Source organism: Mastigoproctus giganteus, chromosome 9 (genome assembly GCF_048544385.1).
Source record: "Mastigoproctus giganteus isolate SK-2022 chromosome 9, ASM4854438v1, whole genome shotgun sequence".
NCBI classification, from domain to species: Eukaryota; Metazoa; Arthropoda; class Arachnida; order Uropygi; family Thelyphonidae; genus Mastigoproctus; species Mastigoproctus giganteus.
The window spans coordinates 104,428,151-104,445,566 of NC_143583.1; the positions used below are offsets into that span (position 1 = coordinate 104,428,151).

At 37.0% G+C, this 17,416-nt stretch overlaps 1 protein-coding gene across 1 annotated transcript in view; it reads right to left on the reverse strand.

The window, feature by feature from the left end:
• LOC150080609 (uncharacterized) overlaps window positions 1-17,416 on the reverse strand; it is a 186,668-nt gene that overhangs the window by 117,049 nt on the left and 52,203 nt on the right. Inside the window, exon 5 of the mRNA XM_090380753.1 lies at window positions 7,692-7,719. Within this exon, the coding sequence (XP_090236879.1) occupies window positions 7,692-7,719 (28 nt within the window). The remainder of the gene's footprint in view (window positions 1-7,691; window positions 7,720-17,416) is intronic.

Sequence of the window (17,416 nt, forward strand, 5' to 3'; positions counted from 1 at the left end):
ATATTGGAGAGTGGAGCCTATATAAACATTGTCCATGGCAGGAAATTGAATGTAAAACTTCATATTAATTCCAAAAAAACATAAAGCCACTGAAACTTGCAATGAAAATTCTGGAATATCACAAAAAAATTTATGAAGTATATTCATGCAAAAAATGTAACTGAAGCTGATCTTATTATAAATTAGAATGGTCTACCATATTATTAGCATCATCATCATTCCTTCTGATCAACTAAGTATAATAATGAACTCTTTAAGGAATTTTTTAGCAAATCTCAAATAGACAGCAAATATTCTTGTGGATGAATGAGACCTGCTGCTTCTGCAAAATAACCCAATGATATTTTTGGGTTATTTTGCAGAAATGAATTACTGATAGAATTTAAAAAGGTCATGATGTTATGGAACAACCAAGATTCTAGAATCACAAAACTAAAAAAAAAGTTTTGCTTAGTTGTTCACTGTTTTATAAGCAAAAAGGAAATTAGATTTAAAATATTAAAAACTGAATCTCTGATAATATTGATTTTGTTATTACCACATTCTGTGAGAATGGTTTTTGTATGGATAAAAAAAATGTATTGCATGTTTTATAAATTATGAGTAAAAATCAATCATAATTTGCAGGGCATGGGATATTCAATACATATTCTGCATAATGCAATGGATTCAGAAGCCAAGAGACTGCCTTGTGATGTGGAAGCATTCACAGTGAAAATATTGTCATGCTTAGCAAACCACACAGTACACACTGAATAACTGAGAGAATTTTGTTCTTTTAGAAGATTTAACATATAAAAAGTAACTGATGCATTCAGAAACTTGCTTGTTTTATACCAATTGTCAATTAGGTATTAAAAACTTCTAAAGTACTGAAGACTTTTTTCTTAAGAATAAAAGCCTCCAAAATTTATTGAAAAAATTTTTGACAGCCTCCGTAGCCAAGTGGTCAGGAGCTGGAGTGCAGTAGCACACGCTCTTTGAGTAGACCAGGGTTCAAGCCCCTGACTGCTAAATACAGTCGATCTGCCAACCCGCACTGGACCAGCATGGCAGATTATGGTCCATTTCCCTCAGCATGAATTGTTGAGGAGGCTTCCATCCTTCAGTAGGTTGATAATGGCTGCAGTCAACTTTAGTTAACTTAACTTCCAAGTTATATATGTAAAGTCTGCAATTTGCCTGCATGGCATATTCAATAAACAAATATTAAAAATTTAATGTACTTGTTCTATGAGCTACATAACAGAAGTTTACATGCATCAGATAGAAACAGTAGTAGCAGTAGCAATGGCAAATGATGCAAATCATGCTTATATAGCATCACACCAAAAAAAAAAAGCAAAAAGCAAACTACACACTTCTCCCATCCATAATTTCCAAGAATTTATCTAGCTCTTCTTTGAATTTATTCAAACCATTCCCTACCACAGCAACAGATGGACGCCTGTTCCAACAATCAACCACCTGCTGGCTCAAGGGAAACTTCCACACATCTGTCCTGCAACCATCCTTCCTGAACTTAAATTTATGCCCCCTCATATGTGTAGTCTCAGCAACAGGAAGAATGCCATTCACATTCAGCTTACTCAATCCATTCAAGGCCTTAAACAACTCAATCAGATCATCCTGTAGTCTCCAGAAGCTGCAATTTGCAGAAATGAAGCCTTTCTAGGGAAGAGTACCCTTTTGTTCCCTTCATCAATATGGTTGCCCTACTCTGCACCCATTCCAGCAGTTCTATATCCTAAAGATGGAACCTAACCATGGCTTTTTACAAAGGGTTAATCATTAACTTATCCCTGTTAGCAAAGTTTCTATATATCATTGACCTGAGCTGTTCTGGTAGCATGTCTGCACTGCTCAGAGAATTTCATATCTGACTGCACAATTACCCCTAGGTCTTTCTCATTTTCCACTACCCTCAGTGTAATACCACACAGTATGTTAAGCTGGGATTAATGCTACCCATGTGCAGTACCTTGCATTTGTCAATGATAAACTTCAACTGCCATTTTTCGGCCCATTGAGTAATTTTCCTAGATCTTGTTGCATTAGCTCACCTTGATTGTTGTCGTTAATCACCATGCCAACCTCTTTGTATCATCGGCAAACTTGACATTAAGCCTGATATACCTTCATCAATATCATTAACAAATATTGACAACAACAATGGGTTCAGCACTGAATCCTGGAGAACTCCACTGATGGTATTAGTGCACAAAGTGCAGTGCCCATTGATAACCACTCTCTGTCTTCTTCCATTTAAATATTTATCCATAACAGTAAATTGCCTTTAATGCACACACCAGGTTATACAGCAGTCTTTTATGTGAAACAGTACCTTTTAAAAGCCTTCCTTAAATATTTCATGTTAGAGGAACTGAGAGATAGGTATCGTGATTGGTTTAATAGACCTTGTAACAGTCAGTAGCCACTGTTTTTTTTGTTTTTTTTTAAGTATATATTTTAAGAACACACTTGGGAAGTTGAAAATTATGTGTTATTTTTTTCTTTTGTCATTCTGGCATGCAATTAGCATTAGCATTAGTAGAAGCATTTGATGCAAGAAAGCAAGCTTATGCAGCATCAGCCAAAAAAAATAAAAAATAAAAAAAAAATAAATAAATAAAAAATAACCACTTCCACTTCACCCCTCTGTTCGTTCAAAATACCTGTCCAGCTGAGCCTTAAACTTATTTAGGCTATCAACTTCCACGACAAGGGATGGAAGTCTGTTCCACCAACCAACAACCCACTGGCTAAAGGCAAATTTCCGCACGTCTATCCCACATCGGTCTTTCCTCAATTTGAATTTATGTCCTCTAAGGTGATTATTCTGAGCAAGAGGAAGAATCCCATCAGCACTGAGCATGCTCAAACCATTCAAGGCTTTATACACTTCTATCAGATCACCTCGCTGGTGCCTAGTCTCCAGACACTGTAATTTGCAAAACTTAAGCCTTTCGTCGTAAGAGCACCCCTTTGTTCCATTCACTAATCTTGTTGCCCTTCTCTGCACTCGTTCCAGCAGCTCTACATCCTTCTCGAAATGAGGCCTCCAGGCCTGTACTCTAGGTGTGGCCTGACCATTGCCTTATACAAGGGAATAATCACCTCTTATCCCTGCTAGAAAAATTCCTATATATCATTGACAATACACCATGAGCTACTCTTGCAGCCCGCCTGCACTGCTCAGAGAACTTCATATCTGCCTGCACAACCACTCCCAGGTCCCTTTCATTCTTTACCACTATCAGTGTAGTACCACTGAGTTGATACGTTGCTCTGGGGTTGCTGTTTCCCATATGTAGTACTTTACATTTTTCAATGTTAAACTTCATTTGCCACCTCTTAGCCCATCTGCTCAACCTTTGCACATCCTGTTGCAGCTGCATAGTATCAGTAGTGTCCTTGACAACCCAGTCAACCTTCGTATCATCTGCAAACTTGGACATTAAGCTTGATATACCATCATCAATATCATTTATAAATACAGAAAACAATAATGGACCCAATACTGAACCCTGAGGGACTCCACTAATAACATTAGTCCACGATGAGCAGTGTCCATTGATTACCACTTTCTGTCTTCTCCCCCTCAACCACCCCTTTATCCATAGCAGCAATTTGCCTCCAATGCCACACTGCTCCAGTTTGTGCAGCAGTCTTCCATGTGCAACAGTATCGAAAGCGTTTCTAAGATCCAAGTATATAATATCAAAGTTATTCCCTGCATCCAGTTCTTTTGTGACTGCATCATAGTATCCAATCAAATTGGTCAGGCAAGACTCCCCCTTAATAAAACCATGCTGTGTCCAAGCTATAACTGAAGTCTTGTCTAAATGATCCTGCAGTGCTTCTTTAACCAGTGCCTCCATTAATTTTCTGGGAACAGAAGTTTAAACTCAGAGGTCTATAATTACTTGTGTCAGCCTTTGATCCTCCTTTGTGAATTGGGGTCACATTTGCACATCTCCAGTCCATGGGTACCTCCCCTGAGTTCAAGGAAGCTCTCATAATTATGGCTAAGAGTTTGCTTACTTCCTTTGCTGCCTCCTTTAATATAACTGGATAGATCGCATCCAACCGAGATGCCTTTCTTGTGTTTATCTTCAACAATTTCTCCTCCACTTTACTCTCAGTTATTACAAGATTCTCTAGCTTACCGCCAGAGTTGAATACACCTCTGGCATTCCCCTCGCTGAATAACTCCTCATGTGTGAATGTCGATGCAATACATTAATTTAGTTTGTTAGCTACCTGAGCAGGATCATCAACAGTTGACCCATCGATATCAAGTGGACCAATCTGATTCATCCCCTTCCTTCTAGAGTTTACATAAGTAAAGAACTCTTTGCTGTTTTTCTTTGCATCCCTTGCCAAAGATTTCTCGTAATCTGCCTTTGCCTGCCTAACCTCCTTTGTAACTTGGTTACAGATCAACTTGTATCTATCATAGGCTTCTGTGTCACGTGTTAATTTGTATGTATCCCATGCATTTTTCTTCTCTACCATATGTCTCATTAGTTCATCTGACCATTTGTCTCATTAGTCAATTTAGGCCTAAACCTTGAACAATATTTCTTAGTTGGTATGTAAAGCCTAGTAGCTTCCAAGATAATTTCTTTGAATGCTTCCCATTTTGAATTTGCTGTTGGTAACATCATCAGTTGGTCCCACTGTATAGAATTTAAATACTATCTCAGTCCATCATAGTCGCCTTTACGAAAGCAATAACCCTTCCCTTTACCCCTAATGGTAGTTACCTCTTTGAGTAAATCCCACTTCAGCACACTGTGATCACTGCCACCTAGTGGTTCATTTATCTGCAGATTCTTAATGCATGAAGAATCACTACTGATAATCAAATCAAGAGTATTACTCCCTCTAGTTGCCTCCCGAACATGCTGATGTAGAAAACAATCATCCAATAAATCCACAAAAGTCTTGCTAGTGTGTGAGTGACCAGCCCCCAAATTCCAGTCAATATCTGGGAAATCAAAATCCCCCATTATAAGACTCTCTGATTTACTGACCCACTCTATTTCCCTGTACAGTTTCTTATTATACTCATCAGAGTCATTAGGCCTATAGCACACTCCTACTCGCAATTTTGATCTCCCAATGCTTATGTCACACCAAACTGACTCGACACTGCACTGTCCAGCGATGTCGCCTGGCTTCACTTCCTTGCATTTTATGTATTTCTTAACTAATAGCATAACCCCTCCTCCCTTCCTATCCTGTCTATCCTTTCTGTAGATATTGTACTCCTCAAATTCCAGTTCTGCATTCCTTATATCTGTGTGACACCATGTCTCTGAAATCCCAACAATATCTGCCTTTGATGTTTTGAGCAATACCTCAAATTCATCAAATTTATTTACTAAACTCCTAGCATTGGTGTACACGCAAGTATACATGCACCTGTTCTTTTTCTTAGCTACCCTAATACAACCCATGTGTTTACTTGCACCCCAATGATTCCCAGCAGTCTCCGAAATATCCTGCATCTTATATTCCAGGCTGCTGCTCATTCCAATAGAAGCAGTGCAAGAATCACTTTCACCTCTGCCAGTGGCTACTGTTAATCTTGCAGTCCTTGTATCCCCCCAATCTAGCAGTTTTCCGACCCACCTAACACTGCCTCGATAGCATCAGCAAACATTCTTGCACCCTTTCTATTTAAGTGTATCCCATCCCTGTAGAAGCAGTCTCTCCTGTTAACAAGTACAGACCAGGCTGAAAAAAATTCTACTCCTTGAGCCTTGCACAATCTTTTCAGGCCTGAATTGATCGACAGGGCTCTCATCATACTCCCTCCTATCATGTCTAGGCAGAATTTCAGACACTTTCAAATTCAACCCTAATTCACGACTTTTTTTCAACAGTGACCTGTACTTGTTAAGTAATTCTGCCGGTCTCCTACTCTTAATATCATTAGTGCCAACGTGTACAACTATATTACCTTTTATGCCCTTAAAAGATGATATCTGCTCTACAACATCATCAACCTTTTCCCCTGGCAGACATACCCTGGTCCTGTTCCACCTATCCTTTTTACAAAGCATGTTTCCCGTTTCCCTGACAATAGAGTCACCACAACTACTAGTTCCTTTGGGACCAGCGCATTCTGCCTTGGGGGCTGCCGCTGTGTTGCGTGATGACCAAGTGCAAGCTCTGGCATTGGTGTGGGCAGCTGAGAGCTTGATGAGCCCCTCACTTTTAATCCTTCGAGGGCATCCACCCTGTCCTTCAAGCTCTCATATAGGCCCATAACAACGCTGAGTTGTCGCCTGATTTATTTACACTGCTTGCATCGTGCACACACACACACATCCCCGATGGCAGTATCATGTCCTGTACCCGACTGCTCCAAGGCTGTGATTTAGAGGGTAACTGCCCCCCCTCAGTTCTCCCCTGAGCCACAGCACTCCCATTAGCTTGAGCCTTTTGCTTTGCTGCTCTGGTCTGAGTCATGATTTCGATTTAATTTCAATAAAATTTCAATTTCAGTACAAAATTAAAACCCTAAACTTGTATCTCAACACAGTTATAACACTATATTTATGTTTTAGTATCGAGTGTTATCTATTTCAATATTAATTGAAATATTAATGAAATATTAAATATTTCATTTTAGAGGAACTGAGAGATAGGAATCGTGATTGGTTCAATAGACCTTGTAACAGTCAGTAGCCACTGTTTTTTTTGTTTTTTTTTTAAGTATATATTTTAAGAGCACACTTGGGAAGTTGAAATTATGTGTTGCTTTTTTCTTTTGTCATTCTGGCATGCAATAGAAATGGTGAAAGAATATTTTTAGGAATAAATGTTCAGTAGTCAGATAAATGAATAAGATCAATGAGATGAATAATTTTACATCTACATAGATGTAAAAACCATTAATTCCATTATGTTATTTTAATATAATTTATTATGTAACAATTTTTATATGACCAAAAATAATAAAAATGTGATTAGAGCTGAAAGAAGTTAGTATGTATTTCTTTGGTATTCAGGGACCAAAAGGTTTACTCAATCAGCAAAATATGATTAAGTGAAACTTTTTTTTGCTCCTCAGTTATTTTATTAAAATAGTACTAATTATTCTCCAAATATATTAAGGTAATTATTTTTATAACATATTAAACCATAATTTCTCTTTTGTAATTTTTTTTTTCATTTTTAGAGCAAACATTATCTAAATATTGTGAAATTCCCACGCTTTTTTTTGTTTTAAATTGTTCTGGATTTTAAGCTTTGAAACTTTAAAGCATGATGATAGCAATTTTATCTCCCTGCATAGACGAGGGACACCACATAGGCATCTGGTCTCCCTAGTCTGCACAGAGCTGCAAACACAATATCATTTTATTGCTATTTTTATCTTGTAGCATCTTAACAGCACAAACCTTCATATATTACAACTAAGTCCTTAGCTCTTTTCTGCTTTACTTCAGAAATGACTGAGATTATTCCCACATGGATAACCATAGTCTCAACCAAATAATTAGAGAGAGTGGAAATGGACAGCTTTGAAATGACACTTAATAAGATAAGAAGTGTCTAAAATATACAGAAATATTAATTATTTCTGTATATTTTAGATATTAAAACCAGATGCTGCTTTAAAAAATACTTAGAAATTTATTTTAAACAATAATGTAAAAATAATAGCAACATACCCATCTTTTCTTTCATCCCCATGAAGGCCTAAATAAATTGATATAAAAATAAAATAAAAAAAACATTTTAAAATATGTACAGATATATATCTGATCATCATGATCCAGAAATTTTTGTCCACTGGTGTTTTGCTTTATTTTATTTTATTTATTTTATAAACATGTCATTTATAAAATAAAGAAAAAGGAAACTAAGTCATTTATTTTAAAACACAAATACTAATAATACTTTGGAGACAACAATTATTAATTTTTTTAAATATTTAAAAATAAAAAAATATTTTTAAAAATATGGAGAGTGAATATATGCAATGGCTGTAAAAAGTAGTGTCAATATGGTAGTTTCAGAAATAACTGCTTATTTAGAAAAAAAAAAAAAAAAAAAAAGGGATAATTGTGATAGTTATTGTTACTTAAAAAGCACATTAACATTTTAGGCTATATTGACTGATGACTGTTTCCTCAAAATTATCTCCAGCCATCTATATAACGTGATACAATACACAATAAATCTCCCTGTATGTCATTGGATGTGCAGTAAAACAGAAAATATGGATAATGCCAATGCTTTATAAGAGACACCTCTTCTTTAATGCCAGCGATTGATAAGAGATGCTTTCTCTCTATGGCTAATGCCAATGTTTTATAAGAGAAAACAATTCTAGTTAAAGTTACTAAGAGAAAAGAAAAGTGCACATACACCTGCATGTATACCATGCTAGGAGAATACAGTAAGCAATTTGATGAATTTGAAGTACTGGTTAAATCATCAAATGCAAACACTTTATGGATATCGTAAACATGGTACCACTCAGAAAAATCATTTTTTGCATCCAGTTCCTTTGTCCAGAATTTGAACTTGGTAAGTACAATATGTACATAAAGGATACCCCAGGGGCTCACATCTGGTGAGTATGGGCTTGGCACACCCAGGGGCCTGAGCTGGATATCATCATTCTTCTCTTTCCCTGGTGATTCCCTTCTGCTTCTTACTCTCTCTCTCTCTCTCTCTCTCTCTCTCTCTCTCTCTCTCTCTCTCTCTCTCTCTCTCTCTCTCTCTCTCTCAGGGTAATTTAGAAATTTTTTTTTTTTTTTTTGGCTGGTGCAGCAAAAGCTTCAGGCTTCCTTGCACCATATGGCTAATAATAATAATAATAATAATACAGTCAGGATAGTGGGTGGAGGTGGGGGAGGTATGCTCTTGGTTGAGAAGCACACAAAATCTAAGACAGTGCACCCAGTTGACATGGGTAGCCAGTGCAATGTTAAGTTAGTTTGGTGTGACATAAGCACTGGGAAAACAAAAATGAGAGTAAAAGTATGTTATAAGCCAAATGACAATGATGAGTATAACAAACAACTATATAGAGTGTGCCAGATATTGCAAATTGTGGGTAGGGGCACTGTGGCAGAGTTTTTCTGAATGTACTGGATATTGCATAACTTATTTTATAGTACTGTCTAGATTTATGATAGAGAATCAGTCTTTTTCATTTGATTTAACCCTCCTCTATCCTCAAATGTCATAATATAGTTGGTGACAAAGAGTTTTTACATATTTTTTGCAAAAACTCATTTTCTCTTTCTCTTTCTTTTTCATTTTATAAAAAATTGAACCATGTTAAAATTGGAATTTTTTTTTTTTAATTTTGTGAATTTCTTCTTATTTGCTTTAATCAATATTAGCCTTCAAGTGTACTGCAGTAGTCTATGTCACAAAATAGAAATGCTGTTAATAGTATTAGTAGAGGCAAATGATTCAAGAAAGGAAGATTATACAGCAGCAACAAAAAAAAAAAAAAAAAAAACCCAACATCATTTGTCTGATCCCAATAATAATTTATCTAGTTTCTCCTCAAATTTATTCAAACTACACATTTCCATAACACCAAATGGAAGTCTATTTCAGCAATAAACTACCCACTGGCTCAAAGTAGATTTCTGCATATGTATCCTACAACCATCCTTTTTTGAATTTAAATTTATGTCCCTTCATGTGTACTGTCTGAGCAAGGAGAAAGGATGCCATCAGCATTTAGCTTGCCAAACCATTTAAAGCCTTAAACACCGTGATCAGATCTCACAGGTACCTAGCTTCCATATGCTGCAATTTGCAGAACTGAAGCCTTTCTTGGTAAGAGTGTCCTTTTGTTCGCCTCAATAATCTTCTTGCCCTTCTCTGCACCCATTCCAACACACAAACATCCTTCCTAAAATGAGATGTTCACACCTGTATGCAGTAATCAAGATGTGGCCTCACCATTGCCTTATACAACAGGATAATTACCTCATTCCCTGCTCAAAAAATTCCTGTATATCACTGACAAAATCCCATGAGCTGTTTTGGCAGCCTGTCTACACTAATTAGAGAACTTCATGTTTGACTGCATAATTATTCTTGTTCCCAGGTTTTTTTTGTTCTCCACTACTCTCAGTGTGATACCAGACAGTTATGTTATTATATCACACTGGGAGTAGTGTGAAACGTTATATTATATTTTATAAAAAGGTACCAGTGGAGGATGGGATCACTCCAATTATATTAAGGGAGGCAGCAAAGAAGGTAAGCACGCCTTTAGCTATAATTATGAAAGCATCCTTGGATTTAGAGGAGGTTCCTATGGGCTGGAGATGTATAAATGTATTCTCAAGTCATATGAGTCTCAAGTCATATGAGTGATTACAGACCTGTTAGCTTGATTTATGATTCATAGAAAATAATGGAGCAGTGTGGCATTAAGGGCAAGTTACTGCTATGGAAAGGGATGACTGAGTGGGAGAACACAGAGAGTTGTTATCAGTTCAACTCTGCCATGTTTTGCTGTGGTGTAGAGGAGATGCCTGTAGGTATAACAACAAAGTAAACATTAAGGAAACCATTTCAGGTTGCATTAGCAATTCAAATTGAAGTAAATTTTGTTAGGAGTTAGACTTTCTTTAAAAATTAGGGGAACCAATTATTTTATTTTATTTATTTTTATTATTATTAGCCATATGGTGCAAGGAAGCCTGAGGCTTATGCTGCACCAGCAAAAAAAAATTTCTGAGTTACCCTGTGTGTGTGTGTGTGTGTGTGTGTGTGTGTGTGTGTGTGTGTGTGTGTGTGTGTGTGTGTGTGTGTGTGTGTGTGTGTGTGTGTGTGTGTGTGTGTGAAAGAGAGAGAGAGAGAGAAGTAGAAGGAAATCACCAAGAAAGAGAAGAATGATGATATCCAGCTGAGGACCCTGGGTGTGCCAAGCCCATACTCACCAGATGTGAGCCCCTGGGGTTAATTAGAGATAGATAATCTGAAATAGTTAACTACTCAAATGTTTGTGAGAAAGGAATTATACAGAAAGGTATACATCTTTAAACAAATAGTTTTACAAACTGTTTGAGACTGAATAAATTATACAGCAATTTGCAAAGTTATACAAATGCTGAATATGCAAAATTATACAGATACAAAATATACAAAGATGTAAAGAGATTAAACAAATACAATAGAACTTTGATTGTCTATCACCCTATTTACTGTCAGTTTCTGTTAACTGTCACTTAACCCCACTACACCATAATGCATTGTGATATTGGCACCATGTGTCACTCAGTCTTTGTTTACAACTCACTGTATATGGTTGTACTTTAACCTCTTGTTTCATATTTTAATAATTTTTATTTAGTAAACCCATTGAAATGACAGAGAAATGTAAGCAAGTAGTGTTGGGATTATCACAAAAAAATTGAAATAATCAATTGTCTAAGAAAAGGTGAAAGTGCTATAAGTAAAGCATCGATTTATGGAATAGGAAGAACAACAGTAAACGATATAAAGCATGATGCAGACAAAATTGAAAACCATGTGTTGCAAATGGACACTACTGACGGTGATGTTAAAAGTCTTAAAACAATGAAGTTGCTAAAAATGAACAATTGGATATTGCAATGTTTTAATGCTTTGTTCAAAAACGTAGCCAAAGAATTCCACTGTTGGGACCTATAATAATCAAAAAAGTCAATGAAATCAATATAAAACTAGGCGGAGATCCTTCATTCAAGGCTAGCATCAGATGGTTAGACAAATTTAAGTTTCACCATGGTATTCGACAGTTGTCAATCCAGGGTGAGAAGCTAAGTTTTTTTTTTTTTTTATGTGAACCCCAAACACGAGAGGTATTAGAACCTATAGTACTTAGTACTGTGCTTGGGTTGGAGATTGAGAAGACGAAAGAAGGTATTTGTTGACATTGGACTTGAACTTCTGTAGATTGTAATTTTCAGGAAATACGTATGAAGGAAGGTTGTTCCAGAAAACGGCAGTTGAATGAATAAATGAGGAAGATGAAAAGTTGGTTCTGTGGGTTTGAAGTTGGACAGTAAATGGATGTTGGCTGGTGGCGGCACGTGTTCGGACTGTTTTGAAAGAGAGAGCGGGAATTATAGAAGCTAATTCAGAAGAACAGTGCCCATGGAAGTATCTGTAGAAGATGCATGCAGCAGAAACAGTGCGTCTATGAGACAGCGAGTGGAGAGACTCTGTTAGAGATGAATCATTAATTAACCTAACTGCCCTCTTCTGAATGGAATCAAGAAGCCTGAGAGAGGTTTTGGGGGCACCACCCCAGATGTGGGAACAATATTCCATGGCAGGGCGGATTTGCGATTTATACAGAGTGAGCAGCTGTTTGGAAGAAAAGTAACGCCGAGAGCGAAAGAGAAAACCAAGTTTTTTAGATGCAGAGGAAGCAATATTTGTAATGTGCTTGTGCCAAGAGAGATTAGAAGTCAGAGTAATCCCCAAAAGAGACATATCCTTTTGCCTAGAAATTGGAGTGTCACTAAAGATAAGCATAGGAGCAGAAGAATCCATTTTGCGAGATATAAGACAAGACTGAGTTTTAGAAGGGTTGCAATCAACTAAGTTGTCTTTGCCCCACTGGAGAATTACCTGAAGATCGGCATTTAAGGAATTGGTAGCAGATTTTCGAGAAGTTGAAGCTGATTGAGCAGGACAAAGTTTCTCAAAATGGAAAGTTGAATGCAATGTGCTATCATCGGCAAAACTATGGATAGGATTTCCAGTCAATGGAAGAAGGTCATTGATATACAAGAGGAAAAGAGTGGGGAAAGAACTGAACCTTGGGGGACACCGGCATTAGTGGAGAAGTTAGAAGACAGAGAGCCATCAACCATCACCCTCAGTGAGCGATCAGAGAGAAAACTGGACCAATTACTAAAAACAGTTGGCAAACCATAAGATGGAAGCTTGTTTAGAAGACCTTTATGCCAAACATGATCAAAAGCCTTTGAGATGTGAAGAGCAACTACTTGTGTCTCACCGAACCTTTCCATTGAATTAGTCCATAAATGGGTAACATAAGCCAGAATATCACCAGTGAATCGACACTGATGGAATCCATACTGGTGATCGTTGATCAGACGGAAGGTTTCTAGGTAGTTTAAGAGTTGGCGGTTAATTGATTTCTCCATTACTTTAGAAAGAGTAGAAGTAATTGCAATGGGACGATAATTGGATGGGAGGGATTTGTCACCCTTTTTAGGAACTGGCTGGATATGAGCGAATTTCCAAGCAGAAGGAAAAACACCTTTGGAATAAGAAAGTGAAAACAGGTGGCAAAGAATAGGAGTAAGTTCAGGAGCACAGGTTTTGAGAACAAGTGGAGAAATACCATCAGGACCTGGAGCTTTCTTAGCATCGAGATTCATCAAAATCCTTCTGATATCCTTTTGACGGAAGACCACAGGAGGCATTGAATGGAGTGTGTTGGGAATGGTGGGAGGTGTTTTACCAAGATCATTAATACATGAGCTGGAAGAAAAATGGGATGCTAGCAGGTCAGCTTTATCCTTGGCTGAAGTGACAACAGAACCATCTGGTTTGGACAGAGGTGGGAGCAGAGATGGGCAAAAGTTGCGGCCAATAGCTTTGGCAAGAGACCAGAATGCTCGGCTACCATTAGGGCAAGAAGCAAGTTTTCTACTCTTAGCCTGTTCAAACTCTAGTTTGGACTGATTAATAACTGCTTTACAATTGTTGTGAGCTTTGGTGTAGGCAGAAAATGAAACTGAAGAATTAGAAACAAGCCAATTACGATATGCAACATTCTTCTCTTGGACAGCCTTAGCACATTTATTGGAAAACCAAGGTTTAGATAAAGGACAAGATTTTAAAGTGGAGTGTGGGATAAAGGATTCCATTCCTGCAAGAATAATTTCACTGACACGATCTGAGCAAACGTTGACATCAGAACTTTTGAAACGGTAATCCGACCAAGGAAAAGAAGAAAAGAAGTCTTGCAGGTCATCCCATTTTGCATTCTTGTAATGCCAAACAACACGAGGTTGGGAATAGCCATGAGATAAAGGTTCCATTGGAGAAGAGACAATCACCAAGTTGTGATCTGAAGTGCCTAAAGGAGCTCTCACTTCGACCGTGCACTTAGAAGGGTTGTTTGTGAGAAAAAGATCAAACGTATTGGCTGTATGATTAGGATTGTCCGGTATTCTTGTAGGTAAATGAACAATCTGTGCTAGGTCATTAGTAATTGCAAAAGCTTCAGCATCTCGATCTGCTGGGTCGGTGTGACTAGAAAACGGAAGCCAGCTGGGGTTGTGAACATTAAAATCACCAAGGAAAATTACCTCACTGTTAGGAAAGTTGGACTGGAGAAAGTCAAGTTGCAAAGAGAGGAAGTCAAAGAGGTCCAAGTGATTAGTGGAGTTGGGAGAACGGTAGAGACAACAGATGAATTTGACACAATGAGGTAGAGAGATTTTAAGCCAGAGAAGATCAAAGAGAGGAGATTCCAAATTGCCAAGTCTCTGACAGGGAATATCAGAACGGACATATGCACAAGTACCACCTTTGAGGCGAAAGGAATCATACAGCGAATAATTTGGGCATCTGAGATGAGCAGTAGTTGAATCAACCAATAACTGAGATTCTGTCAGAAAAAGTACATGAGGTTTGGCAGACTGCAAGCGGAAATGGACATCGTTGAGATTAGAACTGAGACCACGTATATTTGTGAAATGAATTAGAAAGTCCTTGGGAGGTTTAGATCTTTTCGCAGATAAGCTTGCTCTAGATAAGTGCACATAGAACTGCAATTTCTGTTTATTATGAAAAGCTACAGAAGGAAATAGCTGATCAAAGTTTGGTTAAAGACCAAATATACAACTGCGATGAGGCTGGCCTTAACTGGAAGGCACAACCTCAAAAGACACTGGCCTCAGTGACTGAACATATGGCACTGGGATATAAGATGCAAAAAGATTGCATTACTATAATGGTATGTGCTAATGCCAGCTGTAGTTATAAATTGCCTCTGGTTATTATAGGAAAACCAAAAAAGCCTAAATCATTTTAAAATATTAATTTAAATGCTTTGCCAGTTAAATATTTCTCACAAAACAGCACGTGGATGAGCCAAGATATATTTCATGATTGGTTTCATAAAATATTTGTACCACGTGTAAGATCACATTTGGCATCAAAAGGTTTACCACAATATGCAATGCTACTGATAAACAATGCACCTACTCATCCCATGTGATTTAAAATGCGATGTTGGCAAAATATCATGCCACTTTCTGCCAGCAAACATGATATCTCTCATTCAACTGATGAACAAAGGCGTGATTGAGAGTATGAAACGTCATTATTGCAAAATGTTCATTTGAAAACTTGTTTTGGCAGAAAATAAATTAAATGTGATAGTTTTAGAAAAGCTACACCATAAAAGATGCAATTTTCAATGTCGCTGATGCCTGGAATGATGTTCCGGTTCAAACAATACAAAGAAGCTGGAATAAGTTGTAGCCAGAAATATATTCAAGTGATACAGAAACCATTCCAAAAGAAACTGAAATTTTGCAGTTATGTTCGAATGTTCCTGGTTTTAAAAATATTTCAATGGAGGAAGTAAATGATTGGCTGGATATAGACAAAATGGATGTCGGATGCAAAATTTTAGACGACAATGAAATGTGCAAAGAGGGATAACAATTTCGGATGATTCTGAAACTGAAGAAGAAGAAAAAGCTGCTGCTGATGGAACAACAAATATAATTAGCCACTGTGAAGCTGAAACTATGTTGTCAAAGTGCATTGAGTAGTTCGAGGTACAAGAATAAGCAGATGCTATGCAAGTGTTACTTTTGCGTAAAATTCGTAAATTTATCTCCCAAAAGGCTCGAGGGATAATGAAACAAAAGAAATTGACTGACTTTTTTAGAAAAGAAATTTAATTATGTAATATTGTTTTCTTTTAAATTTCTTTAATGACATTAGAATAATGTTGTATGTGTGTAATATTCTTTTCTTTTAAATTTTTTTATGACATTACTAGACCAATGTAAGTCAAAATATTAAAAATTGGTATCTATGTAGATATCTGTACTATGATTTTTTGATAACCCAGTAAAAAATAAATAATAATTAAAGTTTAATTAAATTTCATTAGGCTATTAAATTTAATTAAACTTCATAGCCTAATATTTCATGATTGGTTTCATAAAATATTTGTACCATGTGTAAGATCACATTTGGCATCAAAAGGTTTACCACAATATGCAATGCTACTGATGGACAATGCACTTACTCTTCCTAATGAAGTTTAATTAGGTATTATGTAATAAAATAAACAAATCAGATGACCCAGTCTATTGTATGTATGTTTTTAATATACATATTCTATTATCCATCATGGTCTCGGTCCTGTACCCCGACAGGCAATCGAAGTTCTACTGTATACATATAATTATACGAAAAAAAAAAAAAAAATTACATATTCAGTAAAAAAGGGAAGGGGAGAGAGAGGTAATCATTACAGTTGATAAATGTCCTAGTGCAGCAATTAACATCCAATAGTACAAGACATGAACAGGTGTTCAGCACAATAAATTTTTAAAGATAATGATATAAATTATATTATTGCTATACTTTTAGAACAAAATCTAAGCATTTTAGCATTAGTTGAGGCATATGATGCAAGAAAGCAAGCTTATACAACATCAGCCAAAAAAAAAAAAAAACCTGCCCATTTCACTCATCCAGTCACTCCAAACGTTTGTCTAGTTCAGCCTTAAATATACTTAAGCCATCAACTTCCACAACAGCAAATGCAAGTCAGTTCCAGCAATCAACTACCCGCTGGCTAAAGGCAAACTTCACATCTATTCTACAACTGTCTTTCCTCAATTTGAATCTATGCCCCCTCAGGTTCTTAATCTGAACAAGCGGAAGTATCCCATCAGCATTGAGCTTCCTCAAACCATTCAAGGCCTTATACACCTCAATTAGAACACCTTGCAGGTGCCTAGTCTCCAGAAGCTGCAACTTGTAGAACTTAAGCCTCTCTTGGTAAGAGCACCAATTTGTTCCTCTCGTCAAGCTTGTTGCCCTTCTCTGTACTTGTTCTAGCAACTCTACATCCTTCATAAAATGAGCCTCCAGACCTGTACGCAGTACTCAAGGTGTGGCCTGACCATTGCCTTATACAAAAGGTATAATCACCTTCTTGTCTCTGCTAGCAAAATTCCTATATATATCATTGACAAAACACCATGACCTCCTCTGGCAGCCCATCGCACTGCTCAGAGAACTTCATATCTGACTGCACAATTACTCCAGGTCTTTTTCATTCTCCACATCCCCAAGTGTAGTACCACACAGTTGGTACATTTCTCTTGGTTTACTGCTACCCATATGCAGTACTTTGCAT